Source organism: Conger conger, chromosome 13, assembly GCF_963514075.1.
Source record: "Conger conger chromosome 13, fConCon1.1, whole genome shotgun sequence".
Taxonomy (NCBI): domain Eukaryota; kingdom Metazoa; phylum Chordata; class Actinopteri; order Anguilliformes; family Congridae; genus Conger; species Conger conger.
The window spans coordinates 9,658,827-9,684,238 of record NC_083772.1 but is presented as its reverse complement, the minus strand read 5'-3'; the positions used below and the strand labels follow the sequence as shown (position 1 = coordinate 9,684,238).

The 25,412-nt window shown below is 46.4% G+C and overlaps 2 protein-coding genes across 7 annotated transcripts in view; both read left to right on the top strand.

Moving 5' to 3' along the window:
• Positions 1-4,040, top strand: part of frya (furry homolog a (Drosophila)) — a 108,033-nt gene extending 103,993 nt beyond the window's left edge. For all 6 annotated transcript variants that reach the window (XM_061217634.1, XM_061217630.1, XM_061217633.1 and 3 more), the window contains 3 exons: positions 1,068-1,178; positions 1,598-1,791; positions 2,582-4,040. In XM_061217634.1, coding sequence (XP_061073618.1) covers positions 1,068-1,178; positions 1,598-1,791; positions 2,582-2,840 — 564 coding nt within the window. In that variant the 3' untranslated portion in view covers positions 2,841-4,040. The remainder of the gene's footprint in view (positions 1-1,067; positions 1,179-1,597; positions 1,792-2,581) is intronic.
• A 2,173-nt stretch (positions 4,041-6,213) lies between these two features.
• Positions 6,214-25,102, top strand: brca2 (BRCA2 DNA repair associated). The gene is made up of 25 exons (XM_061217768.1): positions 6,214-6,532; positions 6,923-6,995; positions 7,235-7,284; positions 7,393-7,421; positions 7,610-7,721; positions 7,803-7,858; positions 8,968-9,061; positions 9,696-10,706; positions 10,844-15,547; positions 15,803-15,901; positions 16,012-16,081; positions 16,171-16,700; positions 17,156-17,343; positions 17,504-17,691; positions 18,301-18,471; positions 18,561-18,939; positions 19,313-19,468; positions 19,815-19,962; positions 20,054-20,166; positions 21,380-21,581; positions 21,702-21,868; positions 22,186-22,324; positions 23,074-23,330; positions 23,735-23,845; positions 24,311-25,102. The coding sequence occupies exons 1-25, from the start codon at positions 6,214-6,216 to the stop codon at positions 24,683-24,685; spliced, it is 9,741 nt and encodes a 3,246-aa protein (XP_061073752.1). The 3' UTR covers positions 24,686-25,102.
• Positions 25,103-25,412: the final 310 nt, after the last annotated feature.

Below are 25,412 nucleotides of genomic sequence, written 5' to 3'. Positions count from 1 at the left end.
AATAGGTGAAGGACCACCACCTTCCTGCTTGGCTTGAGAAAGTCTGACGCCAGGGTTCCGGGCTTTCTTTGGGTTTTTGAAAACGGCAGCTGCCTTTTCCTCTCTCCTCTTCCTCTTCCTCCTCCTCCTCCTCCTCATCTCCCTCGCTCTCAGTCTCTCTCTCCTCGCATGTACAGCACCGATAAAATGGAATCATTTTATGGCCACCGCAAAAACTTCCGTCTTCCAAATGTGACTGCTTTGCTTTTCTGCATGCTTTTTTTCATTGATGTTATTCTACACTTATTACCACTTTCTTGTCCTGTAAACACGCTTGCTGTGTAGCAAATGGAATCTCTGGCAGTAAGTGAAACACAACTATTTTCCACTCTTTTCTCTTTATCTCTCGCTCCCTCTATCTCTTTCTGTCTATCCTTCTCCCTCTTTCTCACTGTCTTGCTCACTCTCGTCTCAGTAGGATTGTCACGACACAGAAATGACTGTTACTGTGCTAGCATCTTTATTCCTCTGATTTTCTTTACGACTCCGAGGAGACTCGCAGCATATTGTACCGCCTAATTATGCCTCTCGCTGAGCCGCAGAGCTGCTCGGTTTCTCAGATGAAGCAGACACGCCGTCACAGCGGGATCACTGTTTGTGACTTTGCAGCAACTAATAAGCAAAAAACTCTCATAAATGGAGAACTGATTTCAGGTCCCTCAGATCAGGTGTGTTATGGGATGGTACTCCAAGGCTTGCTTTTATCTCAGTGTCACATTTATTTTGGTTGGATATCGGGAGAAATTCCTTGTGAGAAATTGAGTTCATTGTACTTGTTTTAAATCTAGTTGCGAGTACCATGGGAACTGACGGGTAGCAAAGAACTTATTAGAGACTGAGTAGTACATTTTTTTTTCTGATTCATCGAAAGAGAAAGTACTGTTGAATTTGCAGAGACGTCGGAAATTGTTAACATTTTTGGAGAGAGAAATGAGAGATATTGAATATGAGAAGATTGATGTATTGAAAGTGCTGATGTGCATAGAGACAGTTTGCTGACAGAGGTCTGCGGTTTGTCTTCCATCCAGCAACTGGAGCTGTGTCAAAGACTCTACAAGCTCCACTTTCAGCTGCTGTTGCTTTTTCAATCCTACTGTAAGCTGATTGGCCAAGTTCACACTATCAGCTCTGTTCCAGAGGTAAGTGACACCCTGACCTTTCTTCTCTTTCTCTTGCGCTCTCTCTCTCTCTCTCTCTCTCTCTCTCATCCTGTCAATTCAATTTAATTCAATTCAATTGAGACTTATTGGTATAACAATAAGCAGGATTGTGTGACAAAAGCATCAAAAGACACAGATTACAGCTATTCTAAATGTTTTGCAATCAACCCTGTATCATGTTCTTTTTAAGCTTTTTTTGGTAACTGACCAGCAAAAAAAAACAAAGATTAATCGGCTTATTTGTAATGCAGTAGACCACTGGATCAAATTGGAAGTTTCTTTTTTTCAGCAATCAGATGTTGCTGTGGCAACTCTCACTGGTTGACTGTTGCTTGGTGATGTTCTCCTGTGTCACCTCTCCCAATCTGTGTCCCCCCCCCCCCCCCCCTGCCGTGCAGCTGTTGAACATGTCTCAGGAGCTGATCGACCTGAAGACCAGTCTTAAGGCAGCAGCGGCGTCCGTGACCGCCCGGGACTGCCCCTCCTCCACTGAACCCACCTTCAGCTCCTCCGAGGTGGCCGTGCAGGCCGTCCTGGAGGTCCTGAAGAACAACGAGTTCAGCACCGCCATCCGCTACATCCGCGAGTGCAGGTCAGACAGCTACATCCGCTACATCCGCGAGTGCAGGTCAGACAGCGAGGCCCATCCGCTCTGTGCCCCTGGAGACTGATGGCTCTTTTCAGCATACATACATCCATACATACATACATACATGCATACATACATACATACATACATACATACATACATACATACATGCATGCATACATACATACATACATACATACATACATACATGCATGCATGCATGCATGCATACATACATACATACATACATACATACATACATACATACATACATACATACATGCATGCATGCATACATACATGCATACATACATGCATACATGCACATAAAGACATACATAGACATACATGCATACATATATGCAGACATTACATTACATTACATTACATTACATGGCATTTAGCAGACACTCTTATCCAGAGCGTCGTACAACACGTACGTACAACAAAGTGCAAATCAGACACATCAGACATCTGAGTTTAATGACAGAGTGGGGATCAGAAACCACCTCTTTTTCATAAAATTTGAAGTCTGACCTCACAAATGTGTCCATTCATTCAGTATGCCTTTACATTTCAAGTCCATACAAAAATCATCTTGTGAAACATCTGCGAACATCTCTTCTTATTAAAATAACGATTGCTGTGAACAAAAAAAAATTATGAACAAAAACAAGGCAAGTTGATGATAGTAATATAATAATCGTAGTGGCCATCACCATGAGTACAAGAACAGACGTTCTGGCTGAAATTTAGTGCTGTTGTGATAGTGATCCCTCTTTGTGTTTGGCAGGACTATGTGGCCCAATGACATCTTTGGTAGCCCTTCTGAAGACGAGGTCCAGACGTTGCTGAACATCTACTTCCGGCACCAGACCCTGGGTCAGACGGGCACGTTCGCACTGGTGGGCTCCAAGCAGGACCTCTCGGAGATCTGCGTCAAGCTCATGGAGCTCAACGGAGAGATCAAGGACATGATTCGCCGAGCCCAGAGCTACCGCGTCGTCAAAACCTTCCTCCCAGAATGCAACGTGTCCGGCTCTAGCCTCTGACAGGAGTGGGGCGCCAGGACCGAGCCCCCGCTCCTGCCCCGCTGTGCTGCCCCTACCCCTGCGGAGGCCCCTCTTACTTAGGGAAAGTGGGGTGCGCTGTCCTGACACAACTCAGGAGGGGGGGGGGGGAACCCCTGAACACACAAGGATTTTCAGGTCTTCGGGTGTCCAAGCAGCACCGCGAGAGCCAGCGCGACGTCGAGAGACTGCGTAACCCCGCGTTACGACCGAGCGCCGGCTTTTATTGCACTAACGACATCCCGGAGCGGCAGACACTGCGCCAACCGCCTGCGACTGAGCTCGACAACTTCCACGCCTAACAAAAAGGACATACCAAAGTTATATTAACTTATTCTTCTTCGTCTGCAGATGTTTGCTATTTTTAATGTTTCGGGGAAAACGTGCAATGCTTCACTCAAGTGAAAGACTTTTACTGTATCATTGAAAGAATGTTTTAGAATTCTCGTGCTTTTGGCTACTTGAAGTCTGAAGAACGGTGAAACAGGCGACATGATGCTGATTTTATTTTATGTTTTTTTTTCATTGCTTGGTTGAAAGCTGAGAGCCTGTATAATTGTGAACCAAACTGTAACCAGACTACCATCCACTGAACACTGTAACGCAGGATTCATGCGTATACGCTAAACTACTTACGATGAACTAAACTACAATATTTCAAAGCTACTGTCTCAAAGAACTGGATACCATCATTGGTCATCTGTCACTTAAGAGATTGGTCCGGATAATTTTTACTTGTGTTTGCTTTCTACTGTGTAGGTATGCTTCTAGAGTTATTTATATTATAAAGAAAGCAACATGCATTGAACTTAGTAGTTTTATAGGATGAAAACACGTTTATGTTCTCTTTTAAAACTGCCAAGCATGCATATTTTATGTATGATGAAATGTATTAGAAGTATTTATGAACATAAGAAATTCATATTTTAACTGAAAGATACATTTGTATATAGTGCAAAGGGAGCTTTGCTCATGCTGATGAGATTTTATTTTTTAATTTGCTGTCAAACAACGGAAATTGTGTGCATGTAAAGAAGGTGTATTGCACACATTTTAAAGCTTCCAAAAGGAGTATCAATGTAGGTTTTTCACCATGTAAATACTTTTACCGCTTTTGTGAAGTCATTTTGGTTTGTGTTCTGTACACTTATGTAACGAAATAAAAAATTACAAATGCTGGTATATTAAGTGTTTCTCATTTACTACAGCCAAAGAAGACACGGAGTTACACTCATTTGTGGAATACAAGCCTAAACATACTAGTGATATAATAATCCTGTGTGATGGTATGCTCGATAGACCTTAGATTAATTTCACAAATGACAAATATACATCTTCCTGTTAATTTTTAAAAAAATCCAATTCAATATTATTTGTATAGTGTATAGAAGGGAAGAAAAAAGCCCTCAAACAATACATATAAATTCATTAGTACATTGATTTATTTTGTATATAAAATATACTGTCGGCTGATGAGGCCGTATTGGAATAAGTCTCATTGTAAGCACTCAAATTTCCACTAATATAGTAGACCGTTAAAATAAACAACGCTGTAATGTTTTCCATCCTTTTAAATGCTTTACTAGAGAATAGGAAGGCTCGCTTAAGAGGAAATTTTAATTTTAAGTTGAAATTCGACTATCAGTGTTCATCAGTGTTCATATCAGTAAAATCATAAATTGTTTTATTTTTTATTATATCAATAAAATATTATATACATGCTACACTTTTTAGTGTTTATCAATACCATTATTGTGAAATCAGTTAATTTTTATATGTGCCTCGTAAGTTTCAAACAGAAATAAATATGAAATGATAACGAATGTTTGCTAAATGTATATTTACCTCCAGATTTCTATATTTTAGCCATGTACAAGTTGACAAATTGCACTTGTGAATTTACAGGTTTACAGGTCCAGTCCATTGGCTTAAAGCTGTATGGTAACTTTAAACCAGTGTAAAAATCTTTCCGTTCTATTGTATTTGAAGTTAAAGTTTACTTATATATTATTCTAATATCATGATAATGTAATAAAAATTCCAAGCACGATGTAGTCTGTTATTGCCCATATTTTTCCAGGTAAGTAACCAGGTAAACCTCCAGAACGCGCTCCGTCAATTCCTTAATGCTCGTGCACGGACGTAATTGGCCCGCCCACTATGATTCAGGCAGCCCGTGATTGGCTTAAAAACCTTCCTTTTCCGTCAGTGTTCGGCGCGAGTTGCAAAAATAAAGCGAATCGGAAGAGGAGTCTGGATGGGTCCATTTACTTATGTTTTCTTGGTATAGCTAGCTAACTGTCAAAACAACGTTTCGAGAAATGAAGCCGATTCCCTCATTTCCTTGACGATGTGAAAAGGTATTTGCCATCAGCTTTCGTGATGTTTTCTCTCACGTAGTTTGATGTGTGATGATGCTAAACTAGCTAACTAGCTAATTCCACCATACCTCACAGTTATAAATCACCCAAAAAGTAGCTAGGTAGCTAGCTAAATATAATTTTATGACTGAGAAGGTCACGATAGCTAACAATATCCGTTACTGTTGTAACATCAACGACTATCTTTTATGTTTAATTTGCAGCAATCTAGCGATGGCGAACTAGGGAACTGTGTTAAGTAATGTTGTCAACATTTCTTCTGGCCTGACCCCCACGCGTCGAAACGTGTTACCACGGCGGAAATATCGAGAAATGATACATGTGTCCAGAATGTAAACAAGTATGAATTCTTCACGATCAGAAGTCCTTTTAAGACAACGTTAGCAAGCAACATTCTCATAAGCTACGTTAGTTGCGTTAGTCAACACACTATTGTCATCTTGAAAAGAAATGTACGGCAGATATTTTGAATAACTACATCATATTGATTTTATTTATCGCATTTATTTTCAAGTTGACGATTAAAGAAATTCATGTTTAATTTTATGGTGTCAAAATGCTTAAATTTTACAGTAGCCAGAAAGGTACTTGCTAGCACTCCATTCCATAAATACATATTGATGTCATTGTCTGTTCATCTATCTAAATAAATCCAGGCTCAGGACCTGGGAACATGACTGGCTTTTCCCAAAGAATATTGGATCCAGGTACACGTATGGCTATGTTCGATGTCTTTCAGCATCACATTATACAAGGTGAGATGTTCTCAGTAAACTAATTTGTACTGGTCTGTCCTGGTCTTGTCCTGGTCTTGTCATGGTGCTATCCTAGTGAAACTACATATTTATTGCTATATTTATTTAAATCTGGACCACATTTTTATATTATTAACTTATTTAGCACTCCCAGAATTTAATTGTAAATCTGCAACTTGATTGGCAATTACTGATTCTCCCCCCTTTAGAGTACACCTCATGGGTGTTGGGGTGGATAAATTTGGCGATATTACTAATATTACTAATTGTCATTTGCTTACCGTGAAAGAGCTGGGGCCGCTTTGTCCCGACTGGTTTGAGGAGCTGACCGCTAGCACTGCTAGTGATGACGCCTCGGCGCATGGTCCAGAGACGTCCAGGGGGGGTCCTGTGCAGGAGGCCTCGCTCAAAACACCGCTGCGAAAAAAACCGGCTGTGGACAGCCAGATCTTCTCAACTCCCAAGATCTTCAAGAGCCAAATTGCTCAGTCACCTGAGCTCCTTACTACCGACGAGGAGCTGTTCTCTCCTGATGGAGGTAGGCAGGTTGTTCGGTTAGCAGAGGGGTCTGAACCTGCAGTCCTCAAGGGCCACGATGTCTGCAGGTCTTTGTGGTTTGCTTTCAGTATGCAGCCAATTAAGGCTTTGAGAATGAGGTGTGTGGGTCCTAGCCTGTCGATGCTAATCATCAGTGTTGAAACGCACCAAAAACCCGCAGGACTGGACTTTGACATCCCCAAATTTAACAGGCTGTGCCTTTTGCTGAGCAGTTTGAGTTGACAGTTCCCTTTCTGGAAGATGTGATGATATATCAATTTTCTGTTGGCCCAGAAAGTCCAATAAAGAATATTTTAGATACCAGCTGGCTTTAAATGTAGCTAAAATACAATGTTTAGTTTGATTTTTTTTTTTTTTCTACCATGCCCAGGGGCTGCTGGAGGATCAAAAACAGTACCATGGGTGGACCCAAGTATGGGTTTCTTTGGATCTGCTAAGAACAGGTAATTCTGTCTGCTGTGTGCCTGTTTTGGGAAGACTGCAATGTGTTACACCATTGTGTGAGCAGTCCATGTGACTACAATGAATTTTGTCATTTTAACAATGTAGCCCATATTGTGCAAAGTGATGATATATCAATTTTCTGTTCGCCCAGAAAGTCCAATAAAGAATATTTTAGATGCTTGTAGAATTTTCTCAAGGGGGAGTCCATGTCTAAATATAAGTGATTTTTACTTTTCAGTCACACTGTAGATAAAATCTGCAATACAAGTCTGGCTCCCGATGATTTTGGTAAGTTTGCTCACCTGCAAAATGTAAACTCTGGGATTGTAGTTATTTATTAATTTTTTTCATTAACTTCTTCCTCAAATTAGTAACTTGTTCTCCTCTTCATTCCAGCATTGCTGAATGTGCCAAAGGGTATGGCTGTAAGTACAATAATAATACATTCTTATTTCATGTCAGTTTTCTTTTTTTCTTTCTTTTCTGTATTTTCTTTGGTTTAACAGGAATCTTTCATTTCCCTTCAGTAGAAAACCTATTTAACGGGTTGCCTAACAATTGAACCGTTATGGTTTCCTTTTTTCTTTTTCTCAAATATGATGTTTGTTTGCAGGCCGTCTCGGCTAAAAGTATTTCTGAAAGCCTGGGCGCACAGCTGAACCCCGACGTGTCCTGGACCAGCTCTCTCAACACCCCACCGGTCATGTCCCCCACCGTGATGCTGAGTAAGGCTGAATCGCTTTGTTCATTCGGTGCTGAAGTGTTGTTGTTGCTGGCTCACCATGTTCTTTTCTCCTACTCCACAGCTAAGGACGAGGACAAAGCCCGTCCAGTGAGCCCCTCTGGAGACAAACGTGTTATTGTGAGTTGTTCTCAGAGGCCTGTTTTGTGCAAAATGAGAAGTATTATTGTATTAATGAATGTGCTGTTTTCTTCAGGATGGAAACTTCAACAAAAACAGGGAGATGGAGTTGAGTTATAATGTTACCGTGCTCCTTCATTATAACGCTGCTGACAGGATATGTTGAAAGTACATTATTGAGGTTGCATAATAGCTGTAATTAGTCGTTTTTAATTCATAATCCTTAATTAGGGTATGTGATTCTTTGAATATTCTTATTTGAATATCTTTGTCTGTATCGGCTCTGACGGCGGCATGGATGGTGCAGTGGGTAGCACTGCCGCCTCACAGCAAGGAGGTCCTGGGTTCGAATCCCCGTCGGCCGGGGCCTCTCTGTGCGGAGTTTGCATGTTCTCCCCGTGTCTGCGTGGGTTTCCTCCGGGTACTCCGGTTTCCTCCCACAGTCCAAAGACATGCAGGTTAGGCTGATTGGAGAGTCTAAATTGCCCGTAGGTATGAGTGTGTGAGTGAATGGGGCGGCCTGTAGCGTAGTGGTTAAGGTAAATGACTGGGACACACAAGGGCGGTGGTTCTAATCCCGGTGTAGCCACAATAACATCCGCACAGCCGTTGGGCCCTTGAGCAAGGCCCTTAACCCTGCATTGCTCCAGGGGAGGATTGTCTCCTGCTTAGTCAAATCAACTGTACGTCGCTCTGGATAAGAGCGTCTGCCAAATGCCAATAATGTAATGTAATGTAATGAATGGTGTGTGTGCCCTGCGATGGACTGGCGACCTGTCCAGGGTGTATTCCTGCCTTTCGCCCAATGTATGCTGGGATAGGCTCCAGCCCCCCTGCGACCTTGTCCAGGATAAGCGGGTTAAGATAATGAATGAATGGATGGATGTATCGGCTCTCAATAAATGCATCCATTGTGTTATCATGTGATTTGTGCTTTTGGATCTTCAGTGTCTTCTATATTAATCCCAGACTAAGGCATAGCGTGCAACCCCTGGTTTTAGAAAGTTGTAGTGAGGGAGTGCGGTTTTACTAAATAGCATGGCTATTGCTTTGTTTCATAGCAATATCTGAGCAATAATCTCAAGCTTTCCTAATGTCTTTACTTTCAGCTTGTGAGAGAGCTGTTCCCCTCCATGTCAAAAGTGTCCCGAATGGCTGAAATCTCAGAAAAGCCGGATGGCTTGTTAGGTCAACCATCCAGAGGTACTCAATTTGTTCTGCTATCTGCAAAGTATTAATTATTTAGCGATTGAGGAAGAGTTTGACCTCTGAGTTCAATAGTTCTTAATAGGGAAATATTCATATCTTTAGCCCTTGGGGGATATTACCAGATGACTTATGCTTCTCTATATTTTTATGCTGAAAATACAATTCTTGCATTTTTAGTCTCAGAGGGTGTAATTGAATTTTGTGGTCCAAAGATGTCTAGTACCACTCAGTATAACAACTGTTTGTTTTGTGCTGACTCAGAAGATGAATAACAATGTGTAGTGTAATGACTTTTTATACTGACATTGCAAGTCAATTAATAAATGGCCTAAACAAAGAATGTAAACTTTTTTTAATTAAGCCATCCCAGAATTTGTTTCTGTTTAGCCTGAGTGCATTTGGCTTGTGTGAAAGACGCATTGTGCACTGCTCATTTCATTGGCAGGCTGTAGGAATGCAGGCTACCAGGCATGGAGATCTTTACTGAAAAGCCGGATATGCATACATTATATTGCCCTGTGTAATATGCTAACTTCTTACTGCCAGTTTTAGAAATGCGTTTTGATTTTCATAGGATGGATTTTAGCATTTGGATTAACTTTTTTTTTTTTTTGCATTGTATTAACAGAAGCGAAAAACCAGTTGGGTTGTCTGATGGAAGAGAGTGATTGCCAAGAGCTCCCCTCAGCGGACGAGAGGGACGGTTTGTGGAAGCAGACGTTGCCCGACGCCATCCAGGACGGGGAAGTGCGCAGCGCGGTGGCGAGCGTGCTCGACGGAGCCGACGACATCCTGTCGATCTTCTTCAGCGGCGGCGGCGGTCCTGCGCTACGGAGGGTGAAGACCAAAGAGAGAGGCAGGAGGAGGCAGGCCGGCTCGGCCGTGGCCTCGGAGCTGACGCCTCCCCCGCCGCTGGAGAGCGGTCGTCCCGAGGACCCTGCCAGAATGGCAGGAGAGGCAGAACACGTGACCGACACCTTCGCCTTTCATCACGGCAATTCCCCAGAGACAAAGGGCAGTGGCATCACCCAGTGGACGCCCTTGACCTTGCCTGATATGTCAGACACTAGCGCAGAAATCGATTTCTCTGCTGCGCCTTCGTCCTTCGACAGGGGCGTTGCACGGGCCACCGAGGAGCTGCCTGAAAGGCAGGTGGATGGAGCTGAGGTGGAGAGATTGACTGTAAAAGGTGATAAAAACAAGAGTTCTGAGATTATGGTGCCAGGGGGTGCACTTGCACAGTGGGACTCTCTCCTCCCCACCAATGTGGCTAACACTCAGGAAAAGAATGTAAGCCCCTTGCATTCAGCCGTTCTACATCAAAGGACAGAGGCTTCAAGGAGGATACGATCTGGGGATTCCCAGCCAGCTATGCTGCCACTAAAATCCCCATTGCCCCAGTCAGAGCACTGCTGGGACCCTGGCACCATGCCAGCGAGCGGCCCAGGGAATAGTGTGTGCAGTACTGAGGCGGAGAGTGGCATGGTCCTCCAGCCAGGTCAGCCACTGCTGCCAGGGTCCTCCTCAGAAGGCTGCCCCGCAGTCACCTCCGCCAGGAAGCCTCCCAGAAAATTTGTGTATTCCCTTCAGAGCCCACGTCTCTCTGGACAAGCAGAACTCAGTCAGACTGCCCAGAGTCGTACAGTTTCCACCCCAACGGTTCCAATTCCAGGTATGTCTTTCATAGTTCAATCTAAGTATTTATATAAAAATGTTGTGCATTATATTTTGTAGATATCTTTTTTTATTTATTTCTCTTTCTTTATTGTTTTCAAGGTGAATCGTTGAATGGGAAATCGAGCAGAGACATTGTGACGCATCACAGTGACACTGTCACCGAAGACCAATCCGAATGTAAAAAACTTTGTGAACAAGCTGGCGATATCAGTATGGGGTCAGTTCCTACCGCCTCAAATGGAGCGGAAAGTGGGCTCCATTACGTGCCCCTGCTGTGCCCTACCAGCACAGAGGATTACAGCCAAGACCGGAATCCTGGCAGAGAACTCAGCAGCAGTACCGCCGTTCTTGGCTGTGATACTGACACCGGTTTCTCAGCAACAGCATGCCTCGCTGTAATGCGATCGAAACGACCAAGTCGACCTTTCCTTACCGAACTGACGGAAAAGCCTGGATCTGCTGATGATGATTACCCTGACCGTGACCTTATTGACTGTCCCAGTCACAGTACTGCATCCATCCAGATCCCTGGAATGAGCGGCCTTCTCAGTGCATCCGACACAAAACTCACAACCTGTGGCAGCCAGAGGCGTGATAGTGGCTACCACACCACCACGTCAGATGCCACACTTCCTGGATCATCAGACATCAGGAATATTTCTAGCTCCAGAAAAGTACCTGAGAATCTTGCACCTGTAGGTTTTAAAATGGCTAGCAACAAAATTATTTCTATACCACAGGAAGCCTTACAGAGGGCAAAAGCATTGCTTGATGAGGGTGTGGAGGATAGTCAGATGAAAAAGGGAAAGGGGCCTCAAATATCTGAGTCAACAGAGAGGAATCACATGAGTTATTACAAGGGTACCAGAAGCTCCTCAGTTGGTAATACAGCTGCAGTTCGGCACTGTTCATCTCTGAGTAAAGCAAGTTCCCCCCGCAGTTCTCTCCAGGGCAGTTCTCCAAATCCTGGTTTTGTCGGCTTCAAAACAGCCTCCAACAGCATGATACATTTGTCCTCTGCAAATCTGCTGAAAGCCAAGCAGCTGTTCAAGGATATTGAAGATGAAAAGCTCTCGGAAGATCCACTCAGAGCCAGCCGCACCGATTTTCACACTGTGAGTAAAGTTGAAGCAGAAACTGGGATGTCGAAAGGTTCAGTCAGACTAATCGCTGCGCCCTTAGTCATCTTGCCGTCCTCGGAGCAGAAAGCCTCCGAGGCCTTCGGTTGTTTGACAGCCTCGCAGAGAGCTGATGTCACAGAGCTGTGCAGCCTTTTCGAGGAGGCCAACAGCCAGTTTGAGTTTACACAGTTTAAGCAGGCAAAGTCAACTTCTACTGGTTCAGATGAAGTCGCCTATAATCATCCTGGTGATAAGGAGCTAGATCCTGATTTCCTAACAGGCATAGACTTTGATGATAGTTTCAGCTCTGCTGACTGTGAGAGACCGCCTCCTAGAAAACTACTCACTGATTCAAGTTTGTCAGAGAAATTAAGTGCTATTTCTTGCCACAAGCAAAATAGACAGGACTCTGGCTTTAAAAGCAAACCTGTGGACATCTTGAATTGTGACCATTCTGACAAGAGTACAAAATGTCATGCCACTTTGCATCCTAAGCACCCAACTCCATCTTTGGTCCCTGAGAGCAATTGTGATTTTGGGAGCTTTTCTTGTGCAAGTGGAAAGAAAATCACTGTGTCAAAGGAAGTTCTTAAAAGGGCCTCAAAGGTCTTTGATGATTTAGATAGTGGTTGCTTTCCATCACAGAATTCTGTGCGTGACCTGAGCACAGATCCATCTCGTTTAAATGCTGCTGTCACCACGGTGCAAAGAGCCAGACACATTCCAGGCCCCCATGTGACATTTGGCACTCCGAGGAGCAATGATATTAACCAGAACCACTGCATTAAGAAGATGGGCCTTTCAGCAGGAGCAGTAGAAGTAGAAGTGGGTCTGCCAGCTAGAGATACCCAAACAATTCGGGAAGTCTGTACCGTTCCTGAACCAATCCTCCCACCTGGAGAGCCTGACTTTCCTCTCATCGATTCCTCTCACCAAATGCCTGCTGTCAGAAACAATTTAGAAGGTACGGGGACTCATTTTCCAGGAGGTTTATTACCTCTGGGTGCACAAAATGGAGTAGACACTGATGAAAGGTCAGATGAACACCTGCCTTCTACACCTGCCCTTAATTCAGCAGAGGGAGAAAAGGTCTGTGTGGCCAAAGATGTCTTTAAGCAACCCTGGGCTGTTTGTACAAAAGGCAGTCTTCAGAGAGACCGCGGTAAAAAGTTGGACGTTTCTTATAACCATCCCAATAGCCTGAGCACTAAGCATGGCGCTGGTTTCAAAACTGCCGGCGGGAATGCTGTAAATGTCTCGGAGAGACATTTGAGGAAAGCAAGGGAAATGTTCACAGATTTAGAGGTGAATCCACCAAGCACACATGGACGAGGGTACCGTGCAGATGAGCAAGAGGGGCAGAGAGTTGAGATCAAAAACAAAGAGCTACCAGACAAGTGTGCTGACACAACTAACAGTGGTAAAGCCACTTCTGAGCAATGCAAAAGTGAGAATGATGCTGTGCAGAGAACATCTGCTGATTATCAGACTGACAAACCTGATATCACGCATGTAGAAAAGCACTCTAGAGAAGAAACGCCTAACATGGACAGTGTAAGCAATGTAGGCTGTAGCACACCATGTGGGAACAAAGTGTCCGTGGCTGAAAAAGCACTTGTGGAAACCACCTCAAATGAATTTGGTGATATCTCTGGATCATGCCAGATGACAGTTGCTTTAGTTGAAGGCAGCGGTAATATTTCAACTTGCAACACTCGAGACAATTGTGTCTTCAGCACTGCTGGTGGTAAGAAGGTAACCGTGTCTGATAAATCCCTTCAATATGCTCAATCTCGTCTTATTGAACGTGCAGAAGTGAAAACTCCAGAACCTGGGAGGACCTCCAGATTGTGTAACGGGCATGATTCCTCTCACAGTCTTCTGGGTGGAAACAGTAGAGGTTTTAGGACCGCCAGTGGAAAAGGTGTGTCCATTTCGCCAAATGCCCTTGAACAGGCAAAGGCTTTGTTTCAGGACTGTGATGAGCAAACTGAGTGTGAAATTCCTGGGGCGGTAATAGACCGTATCAATGGGGAAACCTGCAGCAGGCCAATGAATCCAATGCCGACCGGTTCTGGATTTGTTTCTGCCAGTGGTAAGGGCGTGTCCATTTCAGCAAAGGCTCTTCTTGAAGTGAAGGATATGTTCGAAAACAGTGACGGGATTGTGGACAGTGCAACCGCTAATGGATCAAGAGAGGGGAATACAAATGCAAAGTCCTGTGAACCGAACAGTAATTTGGGGAAAGTTAATTACGGGTTCAGCTCTGCTGGAGGTAAGAGGGTGTCTGTATCCAAGAAAGCCCTCCTGAGGGCACATGCACTTCTGAAGGAATGTGACGATAAACAACATCTGGAACCCGACAGACTGGAATTTATGAAGGGTTCAGCTTGCGATCCTCAGCACAAAAACGGTTGTGGTTTTAGCACAGCCAGTGGTAAAGGAGTGTCCATTTCCCTCAAGGCCCTCCAAGAGGCAAAAGCTAGATTCGCAGACTGCGATAATGCTACTGAAACGCCTGAAATTGGTGAAGTGAAAGTGGAAACCCTATATGAGAATTCCACATCCGCCCATAAAAAGGATCCTGTGAAAAATAATTATAATAATTGTGGGTTTAGCACTGCAAGTGGTAAAGGGGTGTCTGTGTCCAAGAATGCCCTTCTGAAAGCCAAGAAACTTCTTGATGAATCCTGTGATGTTGAAAGTGGAGAACCTGGAAGATCTCTCAAAATGGAATGCACAATTAGTTCAGTTCTGAACCCTCTCCGTGAAAGCGGGTGTGGTTTTAGCCCTGATATCGGGAAGGGGCTTTCCCCCTCAGCGAAGAACACTTGTGAAAAGGAGGTTGCGTTAAAAGACCGTTCCAATGACAAAATCAAAGTAGAGACCCAAGTAAACGGTTTAAAAGTGAAAGGTGGTTCTTATGGTAATGCATGGAAGTGTACTTCCGGTTTCAGCACAGCCAGGGGTAATGGGGTAACTGTTTCAGTTAGAGCTCTTGAGGAGGCAAAGGCAAAATTCAGAGACTGCGATAATTTGGACCATGTATTCAGTGAAGAAATGAAGGAGGAACCTGTAAGAAATAAAAGCAGTTCTGCTCATCATAATCCAGAAAAAACTGTTCCTGGCATCAGCAGTGTTGATGAGAAGCCTGTGTTGGTCTCTGAAATGGGTCTTTCAAGCGCAAATCTTTTGCCTGTGAAATCTGACAGAACTGAACATTCGGTTGTACCAACGCACCTTCCACAAGGATCAATAAGCCAAGGCCAAGCTACAGATCGGCAAAGCACTCGAGAGATCGGAAAGGCACCCATGTGGCCTGGTGGTAACACCCCCTCCCAGGAACGCTCTGTGCCAGGGAAGGCTGCAGTGGAGATGGTGGATTGTGGGACAGCTCGGAGCTACGCAGGTGGAACTGCTCAGAGGAGCTCCTCGCTAAACCTGCCCTCCCTGGGACTCGGTAACTGCACGGACACCCAGCAGAGGTACCTGGAGCAGGAGGCCATGGCGTGCACCAAGGCCCTGCTGGAGGATGAGGACCTTGCGGAGCAGAGCCTCCAGGAGACCACAGGGAAAACGGCTCTCCCGCAGAATGCTACAGCACACGGTTCAGCTGGGTCCGAGGCTGAGGGGGGCCGAGGGCCTGGAAAAAGGATAAAATCTGAGGATTCGGACACTACAGGTAAGAAGTTTTACATTTTTGTGAGTCACATTCTGTCAAAGCACTGTTTCAAAATGTATTCTGAAAAACACTTGAAGCAAAGGCATCTCTGAAAATTACGATTTAGCTTTTCATGCAGTAAGTTCCAAATATGTTCTATAGCCTCAGAAAACGTAAGCTAGTTCATTAAAAAAAGACATGTTATTACTGCTTTTTGTCAACAGGAAGACAAGCATGTACATGCATGTTTAAATCTTACGGTTATTTTCCCAACAGATCAGCCTCCTCTCAAAAGACGGCTCCTGGCAGACTTTGACCAAACGTCAGACTGCGATAAACGGGCGGTGTTCACTCCTGTGAAGAGCAGCCCAAATGGTGCTAAAGTCATTCATTCAAACTCCTTCATGTTCACGGTTTAATAGAATTGCCAACTCTGTGTGCATTTCGGCAGTTGATTTAAAGTATGTTGTTGTTCTTTTTTTCAGTTACATTAAGGGACAGGAGAATCTTCAGATATGGTGTGCCACTTCAACCTAATGTCACTCGACCCCCTGGGTACGTCTCAAACTCAAAGAGAAAAATCTTCAGTATGTTTATTTTTTCCGGTTACTCACACATATTTGGGGGATTGCTACCAACTGCAGGGATAAAAAGGGCACGTTGGACCAGAGGCACAGAAAGACGGAACCACAGACTGTCGTCCCGGGCTCCTTCCTTCAGGACGTTAAGCCAGCGAATCCCAGGGGTGCTGTGTTTGTGCCCCCTTTTCGGAAGTGTCCCAAGCCCGAGGTCCAGGGAACCGGTCCTCCACCGGAGTCAAGGGGGCCTCCCAGTACCTTTGTGCCCCCCTTCAGGAAAATCCAGCCCAATAGCACCCCCCTGGGACAGGGCCCCGGACCGCCGTCCTCCGGCCGCTCTGGGACTCCTCCTCTGCCTCCCCTGTTCGTTCCCCCTTTTAGGGAAACGCCAGGTTCTGCCTCCCATCCAGGTAATGAAGAGAAGAGGTCCATTCAGGAATCAGGCACCCACCGGGCCGCACCACACAGTGCCTGTGCTCGTGCCGAAAGTGGGCAGGGCCCAGTCATCCCGAGTGTCCCTGCAGAGAGGGAAGCAGAAGCGGAGGGGTCCACGTCGGCACCTCCCTCACCGTGGGACCATGAGACTAGCAGCTCGGGTAACTACACCATGGGCTCCTAAAAGGCCTTTGTTGGAGCTTTTCCTTACTTAAGTTATAAACACATGGCGACATGGACATTAATAATGGTGTAGATCATTCTCATGCAAGTGCCAAATCCATGTAGTTTTGGGTGGCTTGTTGCATAGTGGTTGAGGTACATGACTGGGACACACAAGGTTGGTGGTTCGATCCCCAGTGTCGCCCAAATCAGATCCACACAGCCGTTGGGCCCTTGAGCAATCCTGCATTGCTCCAGGAGAGGATTGTCTCCTGCTTAGTCTAATCAACTGTACATCGCTCTGGATAAGAATGTCTGCCAAATGAATGTAATGTAATGTTTATGTGGCTGATATGCAGCCCAATGTGTCCGTTTTGAATGGTTGGTGGATCTGTCCTCATGAAGTGTACACGGGAAAGCTCTGCTGATCGGAGCTGCGGTTCGCCGTTCGCAGATGTGCCGACGTTGCAGAACCTGCAGCTGGCGCGGGACCTGCAGGACATGAGGATCAGGAAGAAGAAGCGGCAGACCATCAGGCCCCAGCCGGGCAGCCTGTTCCTGGCCAAAACCTCAGGGGTGACCAGAGTGTCCCTGAGAACCGCTGTAGGGGGGAGGTGCCCGGCCCTGCATACTCCGAAAGAGGTACCCACCCGTTTTAAACTCACTCTTCACTTTAGTTATACACCCTCACCCACCCATGGAAAAAAAAAGGCATTTTGATGAATTTCCTGTTTGATGATGCTTTGTCCTTGATGTCTGATGTTATTGTTTTGGGTATGTTGTTCTCCCCTCTTCTCTCCAGCTCTATGCACATGGGGTCCCCCATGGGGTCTCCCAGATCAGCGGCGACCGCGCCGAGTCCTTCCGTCTCCGCTGCGGGGACTTCTTCAGGGCGGAGGTGCTGACGGCCGGGGACGGGGTCCAGCTGGCGGACGGGGGCCAGCTCATCCCGAGCGACGACGGCACAGTGGGGAAGGAGGAGTTCTACAGGTGCGTGTTTTTTAAATCTTTAGCAGCTGCGAGTGAATGTGTCCTGTCCTTACGGAGAATGGTCCATCTGGCAGCTTTTTATAACATGCCAATTCATTTAATTAAAAATTAAAGTCACAAGGCAAGCAGTGATTTAATTATTTTAGATGATATAATATGTTATTGTAGTTTAGTGTTGTATTGTAGTCTTCAGACATTCAGCAATCTGTTCAGTACTATGACTGATGCTGGGGCGGCCTGTAGCGTAGTGGTTAAGGTAAATGACTGGGACCTGCAAGGTTGGCGGTTCGATCCCCGGTGTAGCCACAATAAGATCCGCACAGCCGTTGGGCCCTTGAGCAAGGCCCTTAACCCTGCATTGCTCCTGGGGAGGATTGTCTCCTGCTTAGTCTAATCAACTGTACGTCACTCTGGATAAGAGCGTCAGCCAAATGCCATAAATGTAATGTAATGTAATTAATGATGCTGAGGTTCTTTGATAGTATTCCCAGCAGAGCACAGTGTTTTACTCAAAATGTTTATTATTATTATGGCACATCCAGCCCGGCGCACAGGCTAGTGAGTGGGTATTTGAGTATATCGTACATGGAATCATTAGGTCTTCCACAGGGCCCTGTGCGACACCCCTGGGGTTGACCCCAAACTAATCAGCGAGGGCTGGCTGTACAATCACTACCGGTGGGTGGTCTGGAAACGGGCCTCCATGGAGCGGGCCTTCCCTTCAGTGATGGGCGGTTACTGCCTGACCCCGGAGCAGGTGCTGCTGCAACTCAAATATAGGTATATATTTTTATTTACAATACAAAACGAAAATTATATTACAAACGGCGAAATAAGGGCCGGAATAAATCCAATCGTATGGTGTTCAGGTACGACGTAGAGGTGGACCGGAGCCGGAGGTCGGCTCTGAGGAAGATCATGGAAAGGGACGACACGCCTGCAAAGACCATGGTGCTCTGCATCTGTGGCGTCGCCTCCCCCAGCTCTGGCCCTTCCGCAGGACCAGTGCCACCAGAGAGCAAGACCTCCCCTGGTTCTGGTGTCAGGGCAGGGGGCTTGCCGGGTGCGGTGATCTGGGTAACGGACGGGTGGTATGCCATCAAGGCCCTGCTGGATGCCCCGCTGACCGCCATGCTGCTGAAGGGCCGTCTGGCAGTGGGCGGGAAGGTGGTGACCCACGGGGCGGAGCTGGTGGGGTCCCAGGACGCCTGCTCGCCGCTGGAGGCCCCAGAATCGCTCATGCTGAAGGTGAGGGGTCACCTGAGACACCGCCAAACTCTCCGTGTGCCTCGTGACGGGGCGACATGGCTCAGGCAGTAAGAGCAGTCGTCTGGCAGTCGGAGGGTTGCCGGTTCGATCCCCCGCCCGGGCTGTGTCGAAGTGTCCCTGAGCAAGACACCTAACCCCCAAATGCTCCTGACGAGCCGGTCGGCGCCTTGCATGGCAGCCAATCGCCGTCGGTGTGCGAGTGTGTGTATGAATGGGTGAATGAGAAGCATCAATTGTACAACGCTTTGGATAAAGGCGCTATATAAATGCCAACCATTTACCATTTACCATTCGTGAAGCAAATCACAAACCCTGCACATTAACCGCCTGGCCTCTGAACCTCTGCTTTCAGATTTCTGCCAATAGCACCAGGCCGGCTCGTTGGGACGCCAAGCTCGGCTTCCACTGTGACCCTCGTCCTTTCCGGCTGCCCCTCTCCTCCCTGTACTGCAACGGGGGCCTGGTTGGTTGTGTGGACGTAGTGGTGTTGAGGAGCTACCCAACCCAGGCATGTAAATTTTTCATCCCTCAGTAAAACTGCCCAAAACTACTACAGTCTTTAGAGCAGCTGAAGACCTTTGAATGGTGGAGTCTTCACCTGCTCACAAAGGCTAGATTTCAGATGATGAAAATTGCACGTTTTAAATGTTCTAGAGATTCAAACATTTAAATCTCTTCTTTTCTCACTGCAATCTTTGTACGATGTTTGTCGTACCTATGCTGCACACGCTGGCAGTCTAAGCCCCTCTGCTCTGATTAGATTCATTACTAAAGAGAAAGATTTGAATCTCAATGTAGCTTTTTTTTTTTGGTTTTTTTCAGTCAATAATTGAATTCATTCATTTATCTGGCAGTGGATGGAAAAGAAGCCAGGCGGGGGCTTTGTGTTCCGTAACAACCGTAACGAAGAACGAGAAGCTAGAAGGCACAGTGACGGAAAACACAAAGCCATGGAGGTCCTGTTCGCCAGGATACAAGCCCAGTTTGAGAAGGAGCAGGAGAGTAAGTGACGCCACACCAGAACCGGCGGTGTTACCTTAATACGGAATGAAACTGGCACACGTACAGCCGAGTAATGAGACTTATTCCACAGCAAAGGCCAAAGCCAAAAGCAGAAGACGAAGGTTGACTCGGCAGGAGATTGAGGCGTTGCAGGACGGGGAGGAGCTGCACGAGGCTGTGGAGACTGACCCCGCTTATCTGGAGGTGAAGGGGCTCAGAGTCGCAGGGCTCTTCGCAAGTTATTCATTTTTACTTCCTTTCCTTTCCGTTCTTTTCACGCTCCCGACTTCACCCGTCAGAGAACAGGATGGAGAAACTCAGAAAATGTGAATTGGGCAAATCCTCACTCCTTCGATCGGCTTGAAGCCGTGTCAATTACAGACGTGCCACGGGTCGATCGTTCATATGTTTAGCATTCTGTAAAAGTACTTTTGTAAAAGGATGCACTCATGTTTCTATGCTGAAGGATTCTTTGTGAATCTCCTCACTCACTCACTCCTACAGTAGCCTAACCTAACGGGTTGTAATGTCGACAGAAGGAAGAATAAAATAAGCGATTGGGTTGAGCCCGTAGAGTCAGACTCATAGACTCACAGGCTAACACACGATTCGTTCTGACCTGTATTTTGTAGCAGATCAAAGTGTTCCGCATGAGGCACCATTGAGAAATGGTTCCATGAACGTTGCATTTGTCTTTCTCAGCGTATCGTGAATTTCAAATGCACTGTACATCCACTAGGATTATGTTTGTCTCCAAGGCCTGATGTACACCTTGAAGATATGTGTAATTTATCAGTGGTGCCACTGCTCACTGTTTCCATGGAAATATCATTAACCTTTCATATAAAGAAAGCCAGAAAACAGCCAGGGGCAGTTTCAGATACAAGTGGGCAGAACATCAGATACTGATAAGTTTTGCACAGCTTTGATATGCACCAGAGTTGTTTTCTCAGAAGGTTTAGCCTGTTTGAACATATCAACATCTACCGTATAAACCTGCCCTTTCTGTGGCTGAATTTCTAAATGTTCAAAAAGAAACTGTTCTAGCTCCCAGTTAGATTAAGATGATGTGAAATTGTAATTCTAAGGTGCATTACTTGCAGTATAGCTATTTAAGAGAACAGCCATTAGAGCCCTTGTCGAGTGATCAACTTCAATATGTGAAAAACAAACGTTCAGAACATGTTATTGTTTTATTGTCAACAGATTTGCATTCATTTTCCACATCATGTACAACAAATTAGCCATTGGAAGGGCAAGGATTGCACAAAACCCTGAGCTAAACCTAGTCTCTACTACAGATGATCATCAGAGATAAAGCCCTATTCAGAACCAAACTAAATGTGTTATTTTTTTATTTTTAGGGTTTTAAAGTCAGATGTGTGTGTGTGTGTGTGTGTGTGTGTGTGTTTTACAGTCTTGTCTGAGCGAGCAGCAGCTGGCCGTCCTGAGCGGCTACAGGCAGTCGCTGGGACAGGAGAGGCAGGCCAGGCTGCAGGAGCGTTTTCGGCAGGCCCTGGCGGAGGCTCAGGAGGGCCAGGGGGGCTGCTCCGACCGGGACGTCACCCCCGTGTGGAAGCTGAGCGCCTGCGACTCCAGGGACCGGCAGGGTGGCAGCGGTGAGCTCCCGCCTCTGCGTTTCTTTACCCTTTTAATGGCAGCACACGGGCACTCCGGTGGGCCTCTCCAGAACCGTAGAGTGCACCCGTGACCCTGCCCTCCCCAATCCGTCCCTCCAGTGTACCTCCTGAACATCTGGCGCCCCTCTGCCGAGCTCCGCTCCCTGCTGAAGGAGGGGTGCAGGTACAGGGTTTACCAGCTCGCCACGTCCCAGGGCAAGAAGCAAACCGGCAGGGCTGCGGTCCAGCTCACCGTCGTGAAGAAAACACAGTTCCAGCACATTCAGGTACCATTAAAGTATTACATTAATGGCATTTGGCAGACGCTCTTATCCAGAGCGATGTACAGTTGATTAGACTAAGCAGGAGACCATCCTCCCCTGGAGCAACGCAGGGTTAAGGGCCTTGCTCAAGGGCTGTGCAGATCTTATTGTGGCTACACCGGGGATCGAACCGCCAACCTTGCAGGTCCCAGTCGTGTACCTTAACCATTACGCTACAGGCCGCCCTTAGAGGAGATCCCTGCAGTAAATGTGCTCCATCAACGTTCTCGTGGAAGAGATGTTCACTGATGACTTACGATTTATCATTTTCTCCCGTATAGGCCTCTCTGGACTCCCTGCCTGAGCTGTTCCAGCCCCGAGTGGCCTTGAGCTTCAGGACTCTCCAGAGTCCAGCTTTTCGTCCTGTGTGTGGGGAGGTGGACACGGCGGGGTATGTCATCTCCATTGCTGACAGACACGGTGAGTGCCACACAGGCTCGTGAGTCTTCTCTAGATTCAAAGCAGTAATTTGTTGAACTGGTGTAGATGGTGCAGGATGGCTGCTATGTGGACCTTCTGTATGTACCTTTACACCTTTACAATAGACAAATGAACAGAAGTGGAAAATCCTGGTTCAGGAAGTAAAAGACCTCCCCAGTATTATGTTACAATGACCTGGATTTGCCCAGTTAGCACCGTTATTCCGGAGGTTGTAATTAGTGAATTTAGCTGACTGACTTCGGTGGAAGAAATGCATAGCAGGACCTCTGGTCTTTCCACCTCTGCAAATGGACAAAGTGTCACCTGCTCAATATTCAATTATAATTTCTTCAGTTTTACAGTTTCCTGGCTGCTTGCCTGAGAGAGAGACATATTGCAATGAACGAAATAATGTATAATTAACAACCGCATCAGATCAATGCTCAGAACCTACCTCTCCCCTCTCTCTTTTTTTCCCCACCTTTCTTGTAATGCATGGCCCTTTCCCATTCTCATATCTAGTCCTCATTTCCTTCTAGAATGTTCTATTCCCTCATGTCTTTTCTTTGGCAGTGTGTGGTTCGGGGATGGTTGGTCTGTGACGAATAGGCGACCTGTCTAGGGTGTATTCCTGTCTCTAGCCCTAATGCATGCTGGGATAGGCTCAAGCCAGGAATAAGCGGGTTAGATGATGGATGGATGGATGGATGGGATGGTTCGTGGACCTGATTGCCCTGTCCTCGATGCAGGCCCCTCCCCTGTCCTGTACCTGGCGGACGGGCATCAGGACTTCGTGTCTGTGCGGATCAACACCAGCCTGGCACAGCTGGCTCTGGAGGAGCTGGTGAAGCCTCAGGCCCTGCTGGCCCTGAGTAACCTGCAGCTTGGGCATCAGGCCCCCGCGGCCATACCCGCCCTGTTCGCGGGCGAGCTGGCCCTCTTCTCCACCAACCCTAAAGAGCCGCACCTACAGGAGGCCTGCGCTCACCTGAGGAACATCGCACAGGTACTGCTCCACTGCCCCAAACTCTCCCCAAGAACAGTTCTGCTGACTCTTTCTCCAAAAGGACAAACACTGCAAAAATTACTCCTTTTTAGTTGTATAATAACACTTATAATCTTCTTTCTCACTGAAGTAGAAAATATGAGTTTGTTTTAAGCAGTTTCTTGTCCCATTGGCAATATTTTTTGTCTTATTTAGCAAAAAAATAAAATACTTGTTGAGATTGACTTATTTATCTGGTTTTTAACAGTGAATCGCTTGCATTTTGCAACTTCAAAGATGTAATTTACATTGCTGTGAAATCAGAGATGACTTGCGGGAGATTACTGTGACCAGCTCCCAGCCAGCAGTCTGGTAGTAATTTCCCTGTTCATCCTTGACATGTTTGTCTGTCACTCCATTACCAGGGCAACGAGCACTTCTTCCAGATGGCGGAAGAGAAGCTTTCACATTTTTTCCCTTCAAACGTCCAGATTTCTTTGCTGTCTCCAAGACAAGTGGGTCCATCTCCAAAAATGGCAAGTAGGACAGCAGGTGCTAGGTGCTGTGATGTACCCCTCAGTTCGTAATGGAATACTGACCGTATCACCGTATCTGTGCAAACTGAAGCCAGGAGTCCAGTGGGGCAGTTCTTAACTCCCATAACATCAACCAGTGAGGGACCTCATGGTGCAGTAGTGATTGCTGTGGTCCTTTGGCCGGTGTGAGCTTCGCAGTCCTACGGTGGTGTCTCTGTGTGTCTCTGTGTGTCTCTGTGTGTCTCTGTGTGTCTCTGTGTGTCTCTGTGTGTCTGTCTGTGTCTCTCTGTGTCTCTCTGTGTCTCTCTGTGTCTCTCTGTGTCTCTCTGTGTCTCTGTGTGTCTCTGTGTGTCTCTGTGTGTCTCTGTGTGTCTCTGTGTGTGTCTGCTCAGATATAACCTACTATATAAAGAAATTATGGAACATTAACATGCACTGAACAAACAAACTCTATTTTGCATACAGGTGAATGGGCAAATACCCCAGCAGTCAGTGCGAACCTCAGGGCTGTTTACCCCTGTGGGCAAGAGGCCACCTTCACCAGCGGCCACTTCAGAGGACCGGGACCCCAAAAGCCTAAAGAGGAAGCGAGGCCTGGACTTCCTGTCACGCATCCCCTCGCCGCCTCCGCTCAGCCCGCTATGGACCAGCGCCTCGCCGTCTCTGAAGAAGACCTTCAACGCCCCGCGGAGGTCCGAGACCCCCCGCCCGGCGAGAGGTAGGCCCGCCCCTCCCCCTCCGGAGGCAGAGTGGGTCGACGACGAGGAGCTGGCCATGATCAACACCCAGGCTCTGCTGGACGGGCTGGGGGGGCAGGAGCAGGCGGGCGTGTCCAGGTGACCGTAACCACGGGAACAACCGTGTCACCGTGTCAGCGGGAAGCTGCAAACTGGATCTGACAGCCTGAAAAAAAACTTGTGGAACGTACATGATGGCTGCGCTCAGATGGACCCAAGAGGGTACTGCGTGGACAAGCAGCTGAAGTTGGAAGATAAACAAAGGCGATGTGCCCGGACTCACTGCTTATAAGGACAACTGAACAGTGGCTCACTGGCAAATTCAGTTCACATGCATTGTGGCATTGTGGAATGTAGAGATATGGCGAAAACTCCCACAACACTACTTGTTTTCCCTTTCAGGACGACTGCACTACTGTCAGAACTACTGCACATGTAAAAATACAATTAATCATTTTCCGTTAGCTCTGTATATATGTTGTATTTAAAATACTGTTGAATAAAATATGCCAAATAATAATTTAATGACTGAACCAGTTTATTTCACTTCATATTTCAGTCACTAACTGTGTAAGACAGCTGGAAAGAAACTGCTACACATGGAATGCTGCAGCAACAGCCTTCAGAAAGCACTAAAGAGTCATACCTGTAGGATAATATAGCTGTTTCAAAGCTTGCAGTTGAATGAGGCACCATTTGTGCAGTGCTGTTTGACACTCCAACTGGAGGCTAGTGGACCGACACAGGTATGTACTTGTGCTGTTCTGACACCATGGAGCACCTCAAGGCTCAGGGGTAGTATGTAGCATTTTTACTGGTATGCGGGGATA

What these genes read in the sequence shown, in the direction of transcription:
- brca2 (XM_061217768.1), top strand. Translation starts at nt 6,214, where the DNA reads ATGGGTGTTGGGGTGGATAAATTTGGCGATATTACTAATATTACTAAT. An exon ending in CCCTGCATACTCCGAAAGAG is followed by an intron (nt 17,344 to 17,503) that starts GTACCCACCCGT and finishes TCTTCTCTCCAG; the next exon opens with CTCTATGCACATGGGGTCCC. An exon ending in TGGGTCCATCTCCAAAAATG is followed by an intron (nt 23,846 to 24,310) that starts GCAAGTAGGACA and finishes TTTTGCATACAG; the next exon opens with GTGAATGGGCAAATACCCCA.